The 19,438-nt window shown below is 45.1% G+C and overlaps 1 protein-coding gene across 1 annotated transcript in view; it reads right to left on the bottom strand.

Annotated features, from left to right (window-relative positions):
* LOC115153641 (serine/threonine-protein kinase WNK4) overlaps nucleotides 1–19,438 on the bottom strand; it is a 115,531-nt gene that overhangs the window by 52,142 nt on the left and 43,951 nt on the right. The window contains exon 6 of the mRNA XM_029699275.1: nucleotides 3,275–3,363. Within this exon, the coding sequence (XP_029555135.1) occupies nucleotides 3,275–3,363 (89 nt within the window). The remainder of the gene's footprint in view (nucleotides 1–3,274; nucleotides 3,364–19,438) is intronic.

Raw genomic sequence — 19,438 nt, 5'->3', positions numbered from 1 at the left:
GTCGTTCTCCACTAACATCAAGGCGGTGACCCGATCCTGTAGGTTCATGCTCTACAACATTCGCAGAGTACGACCCTGCCTCACACAGGAAGCGACGCAGGTCCTAATCCAGGCACTTGTCATCTCCCGTCTGGATTACTGCAACTCGCTGTTGGCTGGGCTCCCTGCCTGTGCCATTAAACCCCTACAACTCATCCAGAACGCCGCAGCCCGTCTGGTGTTCAACCTTCCCACGTTCTCTCACGTCACCCCGCTCCTCCACTCTCTCCACTGGCTTCCAGTTGAAGCTCGCATCCGCTACAAGACCATGGTGCTTGCCTACGGAGCTGTGAGGGGAACGGCACCTCCATACCTTCAGGCTCTGATCAGGCCCTACACCCAAACAAGGGCACTGCGTTCATCCACCTCTGGCCTGCTGGCCCCCCTACCTCTGAGGAAGCACGGTTCCCGCTCAGCCCAGTCAAAACTGTTCGCTGCTCTGGCAGCCCAATGGTGGAACAAGCTCCCTCACGACGCCAGGACAGCGGAGTCAATCACCACCTTCCGGAGACACCTGAAACCCCACCTCTTTAAGGAATACCTGGGATAGGATAAAGTAATCCTTCTAACCCCCCCCCCCCTTAAAAGATTTAGACGCACTATTGTAAAGTGGTTGTTCCACTGGATATCATAAGGTGAATGCACCAATTTGTAAGTCGCTCTGGATAAGAGCGTCTGCTAAATGACTTAAATGTCATGTAAAATGTAACCTGAAAGGCTGCTCAGCAAGGAAGAAGCCACTGCTCCAAAACCGCCATAAAAAAGCCAGGCTATGGTTTGTAACTGCACATGGGGACAAAGATCGTACTTTTTGGAGAAATGTTCTCTGGTCTGATGAAACAAAAATAGAACTGTTTGGCCATAATGACCATCGTTATGTTTGGAGGAAAAAGGGGGAGGCTTGCAAGCCGAAGAACACCATCCCAATCGTGAAGCCCGGGGGTGGCAGCATCATGTTGTGGGGGTGCTTTGCTGCAGGAGGGACTGGTGCACTTCACAAAATAGATGGCATCATGAGGGAGGAAAATTATGTGGATATATTGAAGCAACATTTCAAGACATCAGTCAGGAAGTTAAAAGCTTGGTCGCAAATGGATCTTCCAAATGGACGTTGACACCAAGCATACTTCCAAAGTTGTGGCAAAATGGCTTAAGGACAACAAAGTCAAGGCATTGGAGTGGCCATCACAAAACCCTGATCTCAATCCTATGGAAAATTTGTGGGCAGAACTAAAGAAGTGTGTGCGAGCAAGGAGGCCAACAAACCTGACTCAGTTACACCAGCTCTGTCAGGATGAATGAGCCAAAATTCACCCAACTTAGAGGTGGGAAGCTTGTGGAAGGCTACCCGAACCGTTTGACCCAAGTTAAACAATTTAAAGGCAATGCTACCAAATACTAATTGAGTGTATGTAAACTTCTGACCCACTGGGAATGTGATGAAAGAAATTAAAGCTGAAATAAATCATTCTCTCTACTACTATTCTGGCATTTCACATTCTTAAAATAAATTGGTAATCCTAACTGACCTAAAACAGGGAATTTGTACTAGGATTAAATGTCAGGAATTGTGAAAAACTGAGTTTAACCTGTTGGGGCTAGGGGGCAGTATTTTCACGGCCGGATTAAAAATGTACCCGATTTAAACTGGTTACTACTCTTGCCTAGAAACAAGAATATGCATATAATTTGTAGATTTGGATAGAAAACACTCTAAAGTTTCTAAAACTGTTTGAATGGTATCTGTGAGTATAACAGAACTCATATGGCAGGCCAAAACCTGGGAAGATTCCATGCAGGAAGTGCCCTGTATGACAATTTGTTGTCCTTCTGTTGCATCTCTATCAAAAATACAGCATCTGTGCTGTTACGTGACACTTTCTAAGGCTTCCATTTGCTCTCTAAAGCGTTCAGAAAGTGGAGTGACGTGTCTCCTGTCTCTGGGCAAAGTACAGCAGCAGAGTTTGTAAGTGGCCTGCCTGGGGACAGTGAGACTGAGATGCGCATTCACGAGACTTCTCCATTTTTTTCTTTCAGTCTTTGAATGAATACAACGTTGTCCGGTTGGAATATTATCGCTATTTTACGAGAAAAATAGCATAAAAATAGATTTTAAACAGCGTTTGACATGCTTCTAAGTACGGTAATGGAATATTTTGACATTTTTTGTCACGAAATGCGCTCGCGCATTACCCTTTGGATAGTGACCTGAACGCACAAACAAAATGGAGGTATTTGGATATAACTATGGCTTATTTGGAACCAAAACAACATTTGTTGTTGAAGTAGAAGTCCTGGGAGTGAATTCTGACGAAGAACAGCAAAGGTAATCCAATTTTTCTAATAGTAATTCGGAGATTAGGTTGCCCCAAACTTGGTGGGTGTCAAATTAGCTAGCCTGTGATGGCCGAGCTATGTACTCAGAATATTGCAAAATGGGCTTTCACCGAAAAGCTATTTTAAAATCTGACATAGCGTTTGCATAAAGGAGTTCTGTATCTATAATTCTTAAAATAATTGTTATGTATTTTGTCAACGTTTATCATGAGTAATTTAGTAAATTCACTGGAAGTTTTCAGTGGGTATGCTAGTTCTGAACATCATATGCTAATGTAAAAAGCTGTTTTTTGATATAAATATGAACTTGATTGAACAAAACATGCATGTATTGTATAACATAATGTCCTAGGAGTGTCATCTGATGAAGATCATCAAAGGTTAGTTCTGCATTTAGCTGTGGTTTTGGTTTTTGTGACATATATGCTTGCTTTGAAAATGGCTGTGTGATTATTTTTGGCACGGTACTCTCCTGACATAATCTAATGTTTTGCTTTCACTGTAAAGCCTTTTTGAAATCAGACAACGTGGTTAGATTAACGAGAGTCTTATCTTTAAAATGGTGTAAAATAGTCATATGTTTGAGAAATCGAAGTTATAGCATTTTTTAGGTATTTGTATTTCGCGCCACGCGATTCCACTGGCTGTCGACTAGGGTGGGACGCACGTCCCACTGACCCAGAGAGGTTAAATGTATTTGGCTAAGGTGTATGTAATCTTCCAACATCAACTGTAGCTATTCAATTCAATCAACTCCTTTTAATTGGACACCGTAATTAAACGGCAAAGGATTTGATATATCATTTACTTAGCATAATGGCTGGAATGTTCATTTCATCATATGTGTAATATCTCATTTGTTTTCTGTAATGTAAGAATATTATGAGAAGCCCAATACCGTTCATCTTTGTCCATCCGGATACATCCTTCGATGATCTCTTTGAGCTCTGGGACCTTGACTTTGTAGAAACTGTCTGGCTTCATCCCCTGTAAGGAAAAGTATTCTGGTTAGCATTGCTTATTTACATGCTTGGTTCAAAATGGAAGGCAATGGTAATCTAAGGGAACATAGTACTATCACAGGGGAATGTACGAATACAATGAAAAATGAACCCACAACAGTCCCTTTCCAGTAGCTGAACCCACAACAGTCCTTTCCAGTAGCTGAACCCACAACAGTCTTTTCCAGTAGCTGGACCCACAACAGTCCTTTCCAGTAGCTGAACCCACAACAGTCCCTTTCCAGTAGCTGAACCCACAACAGTCCTTTCCAGTAGCTGAACCCACAACAGTCCCTTTCAAGTAGCTGAACCCACAACAGTCTCTTTCCAGTAGCTGAACCCACAACAGTCTTTTCCAGTAGCTGGACCCACAACAGTCCTTTCCAGTAGCTGAACCCACAACAGTCCCTTTCCAGTAGCTGAACCCACAACAGTCCTTTCCAGTAGCTGAATCCACAACAGTCCTTTCCAGTAGCTGAACCCACAACAGTCTCTTTACAGTAGCTGAACCCCCAACAGTCCTTTCCAGTAGCTGAACCCACAACAGTCCTTTCCAGTAGCTGAACCCACAACAGTCCCTTTCCAGTAGCTGGACCCACAACAGTCTCTTTCCAGTAGCTGAACCCACAACAGTCCCTTTCCAGTAGCTGAACCCACAACAGTATCTTTCCAGTAGCTGAACCCCCAACAGTCCTTTCCAGTAGCTGAACCCACAACAGTCCCTTTCCAGTAGCTGGACCCACAACAGTCTCTTTCCAGTAGCTGAACCCACAACAGTCCTTTTCCAGTAGCTGAAACCACAACAGTCCCTTTCCAGTAGCTGAAGCCAAAACAGTCCCTTTCCAGTAGCTGAACCCACAACAGTCTTTTCCAGGAGCTGAACCCACAACAGTCCTTTCCAGTAGCTGAACCCACAACAGTCTCTTTCCAGTAGCTGAACCCACAACAGTCCCTGTCCAGTAGCTGAACCCACAAGAGTATTTTCCAGTAGCTGAACCCACAACAGTCCTTTCCAGGAGCTGGACCCACAACAGTCCTTTTCCAGTAGCTGAACCCACAACAGTCTCTTTCCAGTAGCTGAACCCACAACAGTCCTTTTCCAGTAGCTGAACCCACAACAGTCCCTTTCCAGCAGCTGAACCCACAACAGTCCTTTCCAGCAGCTGAACCCACAACAGTCCTTTCCAGTAGCTGGACCCACAACAGTCCTTTCCAGTAGCTGAACCCACAACAGTCTCTTTCCAGTAGCTGAACCCACAACAGTCCCTGTCCAGTAGCTGAACCCACAAGAGTATTTTCCAGTAGCTGAACCCACAACAGTCCTTTCCAGGAGCTGGACCCACAACAGTCCCTGTCCAGTAGCTGAACCCACAAGAGTCTTTTCCAGTAGCTGAACCCACAACAGTTCTTTCCAGGAGCTGGACCCACAACAGTCCTTTCCAGTAGCTGAACCCACAACAGTCCTTTCCAGTAGCTGAACCCACAACAGTCCCTTTCCAGTAGCTGAACCCACAACAGTCCTTTCCAGGAGCTGAACCCACAACAGTCCTTTCCAGTAGCTGAACCCACAACAGTCCCTTTCCAGTAGCTGAACCCACAACAGTCCTTTCCAGGAGCTGAACCCACAACAGTCCCTTTCCAGTAGCTGAACCCACAACAGTCTTTTCCAGGAGCTGAACCCACAACAGTCCTTTCCAGTAGCTGAACCCACAATGGTCCTTTCCAGTAGCTGAACCGACAACAGTCCTTTCCAGTAGCTGAACCCACAACAGTCCTTTCCAGTAGCTGAACCCACAACAGTCCTTTCCAGGAGCTGAACCCACAACAGTCCTTTCCAGTAGCTGAACCCACAAAAGTATTTTCCAGTAGCTGAACCCACAACAGTCCTTTCCAGTAGCTGAACCCACAACAGTCTTTTCCAGTAGCTGAACCCACAACAGTCTTTTCCAGTAGCTGAACCCACAACAGTCCTTTCCAGTAGCTGAACCCACAACAGTCTCTTTCCAGTAGCTGAACCCACAACAGTCCCTTTCCAGTAGCTGAACCCACAACAGTCCCTTTCCAGTAGCTGAACCCACAACAGTCCTTTCCAGTAGCTGAACCCACAACAGTCTCTTTCCAGTAGCTGAACCCACAATAGTCCCTTTCCAGTAGCTGAACCCACAACAGTCATTTCCAGTAGCTGAACCCACAACAGTCCCTTTCCAGTAGCTGAACCCACAACAGTCCTTTCCAGTAGCTGAACCCACAACAGTCCCTTTCAAGTAGCTGAACCCACAACAGTCCCTTTCCAGTAGCTGAACCCACAACAGTCCTTTCCAGTAGCTGAACCCACAACAGTCCCTTTCAAGTAGCTGAACCCACAACAGTCCCTTTCCAGTAGCTGAACCCACAACAGTCCTTTCCAGTAGCTGAATCCACAACAGTCCCTTTCCAGTAGCTGAACCCACAACAGTCCTTTCCAGTAGCTGAACCCACAACAGTCTCTTTCCAGTAGCTGAACCCACAACAGTCCTTTCCAGTAGCTGAACCCACAACAGTCCTTTCCAGTAGCTGAACCCACAACAGTCTTTTCCAGTAGCTGAACCCACAACAGTCTCTTTCCAGTAGCTGAACCCCCAACAGTCCTTTCCCTTAGCTGAACCCCCAACAGTCCTTTCCAGTAGCTGAACCCACAACAGTCCTTTCCAGTAGCTGAACCCACAACAGTCTCTTTCCAGTAGCTGAACCCACAACAGTCCTTTCCAGTAGCTGAACCCACAACAGTCTTTTCCAGTAGCTGAACCCACAACAGTCCTTTCCAGTAGCTGAACCCACAACAGTCTCTTTCCAGTAGCTGAACCCACAACAGTCCCTTTCCAGTAGCTGAACCCACAACAGTCCCTTTCCAGTAGCTGAACCCACAACAGTCTCTTTCCAGTAGCTGAACCCACAACAGTCTCTTTCCAGTAGCTGAACCCACAACAGTCCTTTCCAGTAGCTGAACCCACAACAGTCCTTTCCAGTAGCTGAACCCACAACAGTCCCTTTCCAGTAGCTGAACCCACAACAGTCTCTTTCCAGTAGCTGAACCCACAACAGTCTCTTTCCAGTAGCTGAACCCACAACAGTCCCTTTCCAGTAGCTGAACCCACAACAGTCATTTCCAGTAGCTGAACCCACAACAGTCCCTTTCCAGTAGCTGAACCCACAACAGTCCCTTTCAAGTAGCTGAACCCACAACAGTCCCTTTCCAGTAGCTGAACCCACAACAGTCCTTTCCAGTAGCTGAACCCACAACAGTCCTTTCCAGTAGCTGAACCCACAACAGTCCTTTCCAGTAGCTGAACCCACAACAGTCTTTTCCAGTAGCTGAACCCACAACAGTCTCTTTCCAGTAGCTGAACCCCCAACAGTCCTTTCCAGTAGCTGAACCCACAACAGTCTCTTTCCAGTAGCTGAACCCCCAACAGTCCTTTCCAGTAGCTGAACCCACAACAGTCCTTTCCAGTAGCTGAACCCACAACAGTCCTTTCCAGTAGCTGAACCCACAACAGTCTCTTTCCCACAACAGTCTCTTTCCAGTAGCTGAACCCACAACAGTCTCTTTCCAGTAGCTGAACCCACAACAGTCTCTTTCCAGTAGCTGAACCCACAACAGTCCTTTCCAGTAGCTGAACCCACAACAGTCTCTTTCCAGTAGCTGAACCCACAACAGTCCCTTTCCAGTAGCTGAACCCACAACAGTCCCTTTCCAGTAGCTGAACCCACAACAGTCCTTTCCAGGAGCTGGACCCACAACAGTCTTTTCCAGTAGCTGGATAACCCCCTGAGGCTGTGATGTCTGCCACCATGTAGCCTGCCTGCCAGTCTGCCTGCATGGCACTGTGCTCTGCCTTCAGGTAAACACAGAGGGAGGGAGGGAGGGAGGGAGGGAGGGAGGGAGGGAGGGAGGGGGAACACTTGGAAACAGAAAAGACCAAAGAGACTGTCTATCTGTTCGTGTTAGTGTTGTCATTTAAAGGGCAGACCAGAGACTGTCTATCTGTTCGTGTTAGTGTTGTTGTTTAAAGGGCAGACCAAAGAGACTGTCTATCTGTTTGTGTTATTGTTGTTGTCTAAAAGGGCAGACCAAAGAGACTGTCTATCTGTTTGTGTTTGTGTTGTTGTTTAAAAGGGCAGACCAAAGAGACTGTCTATCTGTTCGTGTTAGTGTTGTTGTTTAAAAGGGCAGACCAAAGAGACTGTCTATCTGTTCGTGTTAGTGTTGTCATTTAAAAGGGCAGACCAAAGAGACTGTATATCTGTTTGTGTTATTGTTGCTGTTTAAAAGGGCAGACCAAAGAGACTATCTGTTTGTGTTTGTGTTGTCATTTAAAAGGGCAGACCAAAGAGACTGTCTATCTGTTTGTGTTATTGTTGTTGTCTAAAAGGGCAGACCAAAGAGACTGTCTATCTGTTTGTGTTAGTGTTGTTGTTTAAAAGGGCAGACCAAAGAGACTGTATATCTGTTCGTGTTAGTGTTGTTGTTTAAAAGGGCAGACCAAAGAGACTGTATATCTGTCCGTGTTAGTGTTGTTGTTTAAAAGGGCAGACCAAAGAGACTGTCTATCTGTTCGTGTTAGTGTTGTTGTTTAAAGGACAGCATGGCTACAGAAAGAATGCAGACCTCTCTCATCACCCACGCCGGTGCAACTCGGTGAGCAGTGCATTATGGGTTTGCAACTGTTTCAATCTCTGATAATAGAACAGAACAAGTCCCCATATGTGTTAAACAGCTAACGTGAACATCACAGCTGTCCTGAACTTACCCCATGTTTATTCAGACATTAAAATAAAACCGTTTGGTAAATCAAGGTTGTTTGGTTGGTTGGTTGGTTGGTTGGTTAATTGGTTTACATTGTTGTAATTGTGCAACAATGTTGACTCGTCATGTTTGGCTTCTGAGTTTAATATTTGCCAAGGGCCAGACACCGGCCTATGTTTTCCTTAATAACCTATTTATTCTGAGACAGAGAATCGAACTGTGAGACTATGGATGACAGGAATGGAGTGTAACTAAAGGTGTGATATTCTCATTTCACACCTTGAAGTAGGAACAACATGTCAATGGATTCTCTGTGTAAATGCATCAGCTACTGTAATACAGTTATTACCTTGGAACAGCATGACAGTGTGTTACATAACGCCAATGCTCTGAATTTCACTATAATCTGGAGATCATTGTGATTGTAAAGGACTCTTTTTCCACATCCCTTCAACTCTTCCAAATACTTGATAACAAGTAAAGAACACAAAGGACAATGCTCTTCAATTGGCCTCCACTATCATTATAATAACGCTATGGCTTATCTATTTAACAACGGAACAGCCAGTATACAAGCAAGAAAACCAATTGAGTATTCTCTTTCGATCTGACTCTGTTATTATGCACTCTATACTTGCACAGTGGAGATAATATCGCTGCTTGTGAATTTAACAGTTTATTATGTTAAAACGTGACATTATATTAAAAATGTGTTCAGACTAGCAGTGGTAATCTGCCAAGTAATTCGCCCAGACTCCCCTGAGTAGGTCCTTTTTAGTTGTTTATGGAACATTGACTTTATGGATGGTGAGTGGCGGCCGATCAGCGACCCCTACAGTAACCTGCACTTAGAGAGAGAGACGCCGTTTGTGCAGAAGGCAGACGTCATTTTCAAAACACATCATTCTACCATCACCTGCCCAAACCCACTGTGGCGTCACCACCCTGTATGCTCAAGCCCAAAGCCCAAGAACACAGCTCTCAATGTGGAGGGTCCCTTCATTACTGACTACCTCTCTGTGTCACTCCTGCTCCCGCTCTTCCCCTCTGGCACTCGAGGGCGCCAGGCTCCCCAGCATTGCGCACACCTGCCATCATTATTACGCACACCTGCCTTCCCCCCGTCACACGCATCAGCGATTATTGGACTCACCTGGACTCAATCACCTCTGTCATTACCTTCCCTAGATCTGTCTAGTTCCCCGCTCTGTTTCCTGCTTCTGCATTGATTGTCATATGTCCTTGTTTGCCCGTGTTCTGAAGCTGTTCCTGTCCTGTTACCTGTCTGTTCCTCATTAAATGTTCAACTCCCCGTACCTGCTTCTTATCCCCGGCATCGGTCCTTACACTCTGAGCGGTAAACGCCTCTGTCAGGGAGAAGTTTGCACTTTCAGCCAGTTACTTACTTCTGAATTAATGTTTTGAGAAACAGGATGCGGCCAAAATGGCACCCTATAGGTGATACAGTGCATTCGGAAAGTATTCAGACAACTTTACTTTTTCTACATTTTGTAACGTTACAGACTTATTCTAAAATTGATTAAATCGTTTTTTTCCCTCATCAATCTATGCACAATACCCCATACTGACAAAGCTAAAACAGGTTTTTAGAAATGTTTGCAAATGTATTAAAAATAAAAACTGTTATCATATTTACATAAGTATTCAGACCCTTTACTCAGTACTTTGTTGAAGAACCTTTGGCAGCGATTACAGCCTCGAGTCTTCTTGGGTATGACGATACAAGCTTGGCACACCTGTAGGGATGACAGGTAGCCTAGTGGTTAGAGCGTTGGACTAGTAACCGAAAGGTTGCTTGATCGAATCCCCGAGCTGACAAGGTACAAATCTGTCGTTCTGCCCCTGAACAAGGCAGTTAACCCACTGTTCCTAGGCCGTCATTGTAAATAAGAATTTATTCTTAACTGACTTGCCTAGTTTAAAAAAAAGAAATTGGGGAGTTTTGCTCATTCTTCTCTGCAGATCCTCTCAAGCTCTGTTGGGTTGGATGAGGAGTGTCGCTGCACAGCTATTTTCAGATCTCTCCAGAGATGTTCGATTGGGTTCAAGTCCGGGCTCTGGCTGGGCCACTCAAGGACAAGCCGCTCCTGTGTTGTCTGTGTGCTTAGGGTTGTTGTCCTGTAGGAAGGTGAACCTTCGCCCCAGTCTGAGGTCCTGAGCACTCTGGAGCAGGTTTTCATCAAGGATCTTTCTGTACTTTGCTCTGTTCATCTTTCTCTCAATCCTGACTAGTCTCCGAGTCCCTGCTGCTGAAAAACATCCCCACAGCATGATGCTGCCACCACCACGCTAAACCGTAAGGATGGTGCCAGGTTTCCTCCAGACGTGACGCTTGGCATTCAGGCCAAAGCATTCGGTCTTGGTTTCATCAGACAAGAGAATCTTGTTTCTCATGGTCTGAGAGTCCAAGCGGGCTGTCATGTGCCTTTTACTGAGGAGTGGCTTTCATCTGGCCAATCTACCATAAAGGCCTGATTGGAGAGTGCTGCAGAAATGGTTGGCCTTCTGGATGGTTCTCCCATCTCCACAGAGGAACTCTCGAGTTCTGTCAGAGTGACCATCGGGTTCTTGGTCACCTCCCTGACCAAGACCCTTCTCCCCCGATTGCTCAGTTTGGCCGGGCGGCCATCTCTAGGAAGAGTCTTGGTGGTTCTAAACTTCTTCCATTTAAGAATAATGGAGGGCACCGTGTTGTTGGGGACCTTCAATGCTGCATAAATGTTTTGGTACACTTTCACCTCAACACAATTATGTCTAGGAACTCTACGGACAATTCCTTCAACGTCATGGCTTGGATTTTGCTCTGACATGCACTGTCAACTGTGGGACCTAATATAGATAGGTGTGTACCTTTCCAAATCATGTCCAATCATTTACTACAGGTGGACTCCAATCAATTTCTAGAAACATCTCAAGGATGATCAATGGAAACAGGATGCACTGGAGCTCAATTTTGAGTCTCATAGCAAATGGTCTGATTACTTATGTAAATGACTTATTTCAAGATGGCGTAGCAGTCAGACGTCTTTGTCCTCATCTTGTCGTGTCCCGTGTATATATCTTTTATTCCTTTTTTCTTCGCATATATTTAAACCTCAACCTCAACTTCAACATACTCTACAGCAATCCGCCTCACCCAATGTGGTATGGATCTGCTATTTTCTTTCTTTTGAACCGGAACCCCCAACAGAAGCTAGCCAGCTAACTAGCAGTCATCAGCTAACCTTTAGCTCAGACAACTCTTGCCAGTCTGCACGGCGCAACTCAAACCAGAGCAAATAGGACTTATTTTTCTCCATATCTCCGGTTTCCTACCGCAAGCTCTGAACCTTTTCACCTGGATCATCGCAGCTAGCTAGCTGCTATCCAAGTGGCCACTCCTGGCTAACGTCTCCGTCCCGAAGCAAGAACCAATTAGCCTGGAGCTAGCCTTTGCTAGGCCCATCTCCCGGCTAGCCAAAGAGGTCCATCAGTCACTCCTTGGGCTACAATACCTATTTTGCCAATTGGCCTGGACCCCTTTTACTGCCGACGCGGGGCCCCGCCGATCCATCATGACTGGACTACCGACGTAATCTGCCCGAGGGGGTTTTTCAACTGGCTCCTCCGTGGCGGCGTCCCCTGAAAGCCCATCTGCTAGCCTGCTAGCCACGGCCCTCTAGCTGTCTACAGCATATCGGACTGTTAGCTGAAGAGGCTCATCGGACAAATTCTTTGGCCACTATACCTATTTTCCCAATTGGCCTGGACCCTTCCACCGCACGGAGCCCTGCTGATCCATCACGACTGGACTGCCAACGTAACAGCATGAGGGGGCTACAACAGACTTCCTCCATCGCAACGTCCCTCCAAGGCCCTTCTGCTAGCTTGCTAGCCCCGGCCCGCTAGCTGTCTGAATCGCCATGTCTCCAGCCCGCCGAGCAACTCACTGGACCCCTATGATCACTCGGCTACACATGCCTCTCCCTAATGTCAAAATGCCTTGTCCATTGCTGTTTTGGTTAGTGATTATTGCCTTATTTCACCGTAGAGCCTCTAGCCCTGCTCAACACGCCTTAGCTAACCCTTTAGTTCCACCTCCCACACGTGCGGTGACCTCACCTGGTTTAAATTATGTTTCTAGAGACAATATCGCTCTCATCGTCACTCAATGCATAGGTTTACCTCCACTGTATTCACATCCTATCATACCTTTGTCTGTACTATACATTATTCCTTGAATCTATTCTACCGTGCCAAGGAACCTGCTCCTTTAACTCTCTGTTCCGAACGTACTAGACAACTAGTTTTTATAGCCTTTAGCCGTACCCTTATCCTACTCCTCCTCTGTTCCTCTGGTGATGTAGAGGTTAATCCAGGCCCTGCAGTGCCTAGCTCCACTCCCATTCCCCAGGCGCTCTCATTTGTTGACTTCTGTAACCGTAAAATAATTGGTTTCATGCATGTTAACAATAGAAGTTTGTTTTATTCACTGCTTTAGCACACTCTGCCAACCCGGATGTCCTAGCCGTGTCTGGATCCTGGCTTAGGAAGACCACTAAAAACCCAGAAATGTCCATCCCTAACTATAACATTTTCCGACAAGATAGAACTGCCAAAGGGGGCGGAGTTGCAATCTACTGCAGAGATAGCCTGCAGAGTTCTGTCTTACTATCCAGGTCTGTGCCCAAACAATTTGACTTTTAAAAATCCACCTTTCCAGAAACAAGTCTCTCACCGTTGCCGCTTGCTATAGAGCACCTCTGCCCCCAGCTGGACACCATATGTGAATTGATTTCCCATCTATCTTCAGAGCTCGTTGCTGTTAGGTGACCTAAACTGGGACATGCTGAACACCCCGGCCATCCTACAATCTAAGCTTGATGCCCTCAATCTCACACAAATGATCAATGAACCTACCAGGTACAACGCCATATCCGTAAACATGGGCACCCTCATAGATATCATCCTAACCAACCTGCCCTCCAAATACACCTCTGCTGTCTTCAACCAGGATATCAGCGATCACTGCCTCATTGCCTGTGTCCATAATGGGTCTGCGGTCAAACAACAACTCCTTATCACTGTCAAATGCTCCCTAAAACACTTCAGCAAGCAGGCCTTTCTAATCGACCTGGCCCGGGTATCCTGGAAGGATATTGACCTCTTTCCGTCAGTTGAGGATGCCTGGTTATTCTTTAAAAGTGCTTTCCTCACCATCTTAAAAAATGTAGAACCAGAAACAGATATAGCCCTTGGTTCACTCCAGACTTGACTGCCCTTGACCAACACAAAAAACATCCTGTGGAGTACTGCATTAGCATCGAATAGCCCCCGCGATATGCAACTTTTCAGGGAAGTTAGGAACCAATATACACAGGCAGTTAGGAAAGCAAAGGCTAGCTTTTTCAAACAGAAATTTGCATCCTGTAGCACAAACTCCAAAAGGTTCTGGGACACTGTCAAGTCCATGGAGAATAAGAGCACCTCCTCCCAGCTGTCCACTGCACTGAGGCTAGGAAACACTGTCACCACCGATAAATCCACGATAATTGAGAATTTCGATAAGCATTTTTCTACGGCTGGCCATGCTTTCCACCTGGCTACCCCTACCCCGGTCAACAGCCCTGCACCCCCCACAACAACTTGCCCAAGCCTCCCCCATTTCTCCTCCACCCAAATCCAGATAGCTGATGTTCTGAAAGAGCGGCAAAAACTGGACCCCTACAAATCAGCCGGGCTAGACAATCTGGGCCCTCTCTTTCTAATGTTATCCGCCGAAATTGTTGCAACCCCTATTACTTGCCTGGTCAACCCTTCTTTCGTATCGTCTGAGATCCCCAAAGATTGGAAAGCTGCCGCGGTCATCCCCCTCTTCAAAGGGGGATACACTCTAGACCCAAACTGCTACAGACCTATATCTATCCTACCCTATCTTTCTAAGGCCTTCGAAAGCCAAGTTAACAAACAGATCAACGACCATTTCGAATCCCACCGTACCTTCTCCGCTATGGAATCTGGTTTCCGAGCTGGTCATGGGTGCACCTCAGCCAAACTCAAGGTCCTAAACGATATCGTAACCGCCATCGATAAGAGACAAAACTGTGCAAATGTATTAATTGACCTGGCCAAGGCTTTCGACTCGGTCAATCACCATATTCTTATCGGCAGACTCAACAGCCTTGGTTTCTCAAATGACTGCCTCGCCTGGTTCACCAACTACTTCTCAGACAGAGTTTCAGTGTATCAAATCAGAGGGCCTGTTGTCAGTTTCTGGGGGTGCCACAGGGTTCAATCCTCGGGCCGACTCTTTTCTCTGTATACATCAATGACGTCGCTCTTGCTGCTGGTGATTCTCTGATCCACCTCTACGCAGACGACACCATTCTGTATACTTCTTTGGACACTGTGTTAACAACCCTCCAGACGAGCTTCAATGCCATACAACTCTCCTTCCGTGGCCTCCAACTGCTTTTAAATGCAAGTAAAACTAAATGCATGCTCTTCAACCGATCACTGCCCACACCTGCCCGCCCGTCCAGCATCACTACTCTGGACGGTTCTGACTTAGAATATGTGGACAACTACAAATACCTAGGTGTCTGGTTAGACTGTAAACCTTCCTTCCAGACTCACATTAAGCATCTCCAATCCAAAATTAAATCTAGAATCGGCTTCCTATTTTGCAACAAAGCATCCTTCACTCATGCTGCCAAATATTCCCTCGTAAAACTGACTATTGTACTGATCCTTGACTTCGGCGATGTCATTTACAAAATAGCCTCCAACACTCTACTCAACAAACTGGATGCAGTCTATCACAGTGCCATCCATTTTGTCACCAAAGCCCCATATACTACCCACCACCGCGACCTGTATGCTCTCGTTGGCTGGCCCTCGCTTCATATTTGTCGCCAAACCCACTAGCTCCAGGTCATCTATAAGTCTTTGCTAGGTAAAGCCCCGCCTTATCTCAGCTCACTGGTCACCATAGCAGCACCCACCCGTAGCACGCGCTCCAGCAGGTATATTTTACCCCCAAAGCCAAGTCATCCTTTGGCCGCCTTTCCTTCCAGTTCTCTGCTGCCAATGACTGGAACGAACTGCAAAAATCACTGAAGCTGGAGACTCATATCTCCCTCACTAACTTTAAGCACCAGCTGTCAGAGCAGCTCACAGATCACTGCACCTGTACATAGCCCATCTGTAAATAGCCCATCCAACTACCTCATCCCCATACTGTTATTTATTTTATGTATTTTTCTCCTTTGCACCCCAGTATCTCTACTTGCACACTCATCTTCTGCACATCAATCACTCCAGTGTTTAATTGCTATATTGTCATTATTTTGCCACTATGGCCTATTTATTGCCTTATCTCCCTTATCCTACCTCATTTGCACACACTGTTAATAGACTTTGTCTATTGTATTATTGCCTGTATGTTTGTTTATTCCATGTGATACTCTGTGTTGTTGTTTGTGTCACACTGCTGTGCTTAATCTTGGCCAGGTCGTAGTTGTAAATGAGAACTTGTTCTCATCTAGCCTACCTGGTTAAATAAAGGTGAAATATATATATATTTTTAAATAAGGTACCTGTTTTTTATTTTTAATACAAAAAAACTGTTTAGGCTTTTTCATTATGGGGTATTGTGTGTAGATTGATGACAATTTCTATTTATTTTATACATTTTAGAATAAGGCTGTAACTTGAAAAAATCAAGGGTTCAGAATACTTTCCAAATGCACAAAGTCCATGGACATAGCCATGGACTTTGATCCAGCAATCAGGTGTAAATGTAATCATGGACTTGGCTTTAAACTGAACTCTTTCCCGATGACCTACATACAGTGCCTTAAGAAAGTATTGACACCCCATGACATTTTCCAAATTTTATTGTGTTTCAACGTGGGATTTAAATTTATTTAATTGTCTTTTTTTAACGATCTACACAAAATAGTCTGTAATGTCAAAGTGGAAGACAAATTCTAACATGTATTCAAAAATTATGAAAAACAAAACAATAATGTATCTTGAGTCAATACATGTTAGAAACACCTTTGGCAGCGATTACAGCTGTGACTCTTGTTGGGTAAGTCTCCTGTACCACATTCGCCATTATTCTTTTTTAAATTATTCAAGTTCTGTCAAGTTGGTTGTTGATCATTGCAAGAAAGCCATTTTCAAGTCTTGCCGTAGATTTTCAAGTAGATTTAAAACCTCTTATGACTAGGGTGCAGTATTTTCACGGCTGGATAAAAAACGTACCCGATTTAATCTGATTATTAGTCCTGCCCAGAAACTAGAATATGCATATAATTATTAGCTTTGGATAGAAAACACTCCAAAGTTTCTAAAACTGTTTGAATGGTGTCTGTGAGTATAACAGAACTCCTATGGCAGGCAAAAACCTGAGAAGGTTCTGTTCAGGAAGTACCCTGTCTGACCATTTCTTCCCCTTGTTGATTCTCTCTATCTATTACAAAGGATCTCTGCTCTTACGTGACACTTCCCACGTCTCCAATGGGCTCTCAGAGCCCGGGAAAAACAGGAATGACGTAATTCAAAGCCCTGGCTGAAGCACACGAGAGCAAAAGCTAAGTGGTCAATCAGTGGAGAAATGCTTACGCTCGCGACCTGCCCCGCCCCCGTCTTTCGGTTTTTCCCTCAGTTTACAGACATGCAGATTCCCGGTCGGAATATTATCGCTTTTCTACGAGATAAATTGCATAAAAATTGGTTTTAAACAGTGGTTGACATGCTTCGAAGTACGGTAATGGAATATTTAGACATTTTTTGTCACGTTCTGCGCCATGCGTGCGACCGTGATTTACCATTGGGATAGTGTCTAGAACGCACGAACAAAACGTCGTTGATGGAACATAACGATGGATTATTTGGGACCAAACCAACATTTGTTATTGAAGTAGAAGTCCTGGGAGTGCATTCTGACGAAGAACAGGAAAGGTAAGACCATTTTTCTTATAGGAAATGTGATTTTGGTGAAGGCTAAACTGGTTGGGTGTCTAAATAGCTAGCCCTGTGATGCCGGGCTATGTACTTACAATATTGCAAAATGTGCTTCATCCGAAAAGCTATTTTAAAATCGGACATATCGAGTGCATTGAGGAGTTCTGTATCTATAATTCTTAAAATAATTGTTATGCTTTTTGTGAACGTTTATCATGAGTAATTTAGTAAATTCACCGGAAGTGTTCGGTGGGAATGCTAGTTCTGAACGTCACATGCTAATGTAAAAAGCTGGTTTTTGATATAAATATGAACTTGATTGAACAGACATGCATGTATTGTATAACATAATGTCCTAGGTGTGTCATCTGATGAAGATAATCAAAGGTTAGTGCTGCATTTAGCTGTGGTTTTGTTTTTTGTGACATTATATGCTAGCTTGAAAAATGGGTGTCTGATTATTTCTGGCTGGGTACTCTGCTGACATAATCTAATGTTTTGCTTTCGCTGTTGAAATCGGACAGTGTGGTTAGATTAACGAGAGTCTTGTCTTTAAATAGCTGTAAAATAGTCATATGTTTGAAAAGTGGAAGTTTTCGGATTTTAGAGGAGTTTGTATTTCGCGCCCCGCCCATCATTGGATATTGGAGCAGACGTTCCGCTAGCGGAACATCTAGATGTAAGAGGTTAAGTCAAAACTGTAAGTAGACCACTCAGGGACATTCAATGTCGTCTTGGTAAGCAACTCCTGTGTAGATTTGGCCTTGTGTTTTAAGTTATTGTACTTCTGAAAAGTTAATTTGTCTTCCAGTACTTCATTCTATAGCTAGAGGACTCCTGATATCTCCAGCAGTGATAAGTATAACTTTTGTCTTCTGTTGTTGTCTAATACTGTCTTGTTGCTAACTAGTGCTGCCTGTCTTCCCAGTAGTCTACTTGGTGTATGAACTGCTGACTGCTATTAACTTGCAGATGATTGTTGACACATCACCTAAGATTAAGGGGCAAGGCAATTTGTGACTGTTGTTGTTTTCGTAAACAGTGGCTGTATTGGAGGGGGAGTGGTTTCCCCTCTCCTAGGCAATCAGCAATTAGTACCACGAGGTTTGATCTTCAACTTTAAAAGGCAATTAGCAATTAGTGTTAGCACTTTAGTCTCCCCTGTTTTCTCAGCTGTGGCAATTGTGTTCCAAATCTAAGACCGTCGACGAAACAAAGACGGTTCTGCCGAGTTGTTCCGTCGAGTTGTTCGAGAAAGGAAAGAGAGTAAAGCTCCACACCACTCGTTCACTTGAGTATTTGACATAGTTATTTTCAGATCTCAGTTTGCTCTTTTGTAGCATTGTCAACTATATATGTGTTTTCTATACCTGTTGGCTTCTCTCTCTGTAGGCTTTACGGACACTTGGTGGGGGGTGGGGAGCGTATACCCTGCGCGCACAACCCATGTGGAATTCCTGCTCCGTGGCAGCGTTTGGAACTGCCGATATGCATTCAAGAACGCCAAATTCATCTCTGCCCTAGCTGCCCTTCAGTCCCTTGACTTTTTGGCCCTGACAGAGACATGGATCACCCCAGAGAACACTGCTGCTCTCTCCATCTGAATACATTTTCTCATAGTCCGAGAACATTTGGTCATCGCGGTGATGGCACAAGGCTACTCATTTCTCCTAAGTGAATTTCATGCTGTCACTTGTCCACTCAAGCTTAACATTGTCATATATTGCCCACTAGGTTCCCTTAGAGTTCCTCAATGAGCTTGAACCTTGATAAACTAATTTCCTTATAATGGCTCACCACTATACGTACTTGACGACTTCACCCTCCTGACACTTGCCTTCAATTAATTTCTTTCCAACACTCTTTCCCCTCCTTGCCTCTCTTGACCTTACCCTTTCCCAGTCCCCTCCCACTCACAAGGCAGGCAATACGGTGACCTCATCTTTACTAGAGGCTGTTTGCCTACTAATCTCACTGCAACCCCCTTCAGGTCTCTGATCACTACTTTGTTTGCTTTTCTGTCTCCCTTTCCTCCATCCCTAACCACTCAGATGGGCATGCGCCATCACAATCTTGTCTCTCTCTCTCCCACTACTCTTTCCCTTCTGTTAAATCCTTCTCCCTCCTGTCTCCTGATTCTGCCTCTTCAACCCTACTCTCCTCTTCCAACATCCTATGACTCGCACTGTCCCCTTTCTTCCTGCCCAGCTCGGCCCTCTCCTCCTGCTCCTTGGCTGAGTGACGCATTGCGAGCTTACAGAACAAGGCTGCTGGCAGCTGAGTGAAAATGGAGTAAAACTAA

The sequence above is a fragment of the Salmo trutta genome, chromosome 18, assembly GCF_901001165.1.
Source record: "Salmo trutta chromosome 18, fSalTru1.1, whole genome shotgun sequence".
In the NCBI taxonomy this organism is placed as follows: domain Eukaryota; kingdom Metazoa; phylum Chordata; class Actinopteri; order Salmoniformes; family Salmonidae; genus Salmo; species Salmo trutta.
The sequence above is the reverse complement of the archived record's forward strand: the minus strand, read 5'-3'. Positions and strand labels throughout refer to the sequence as shown.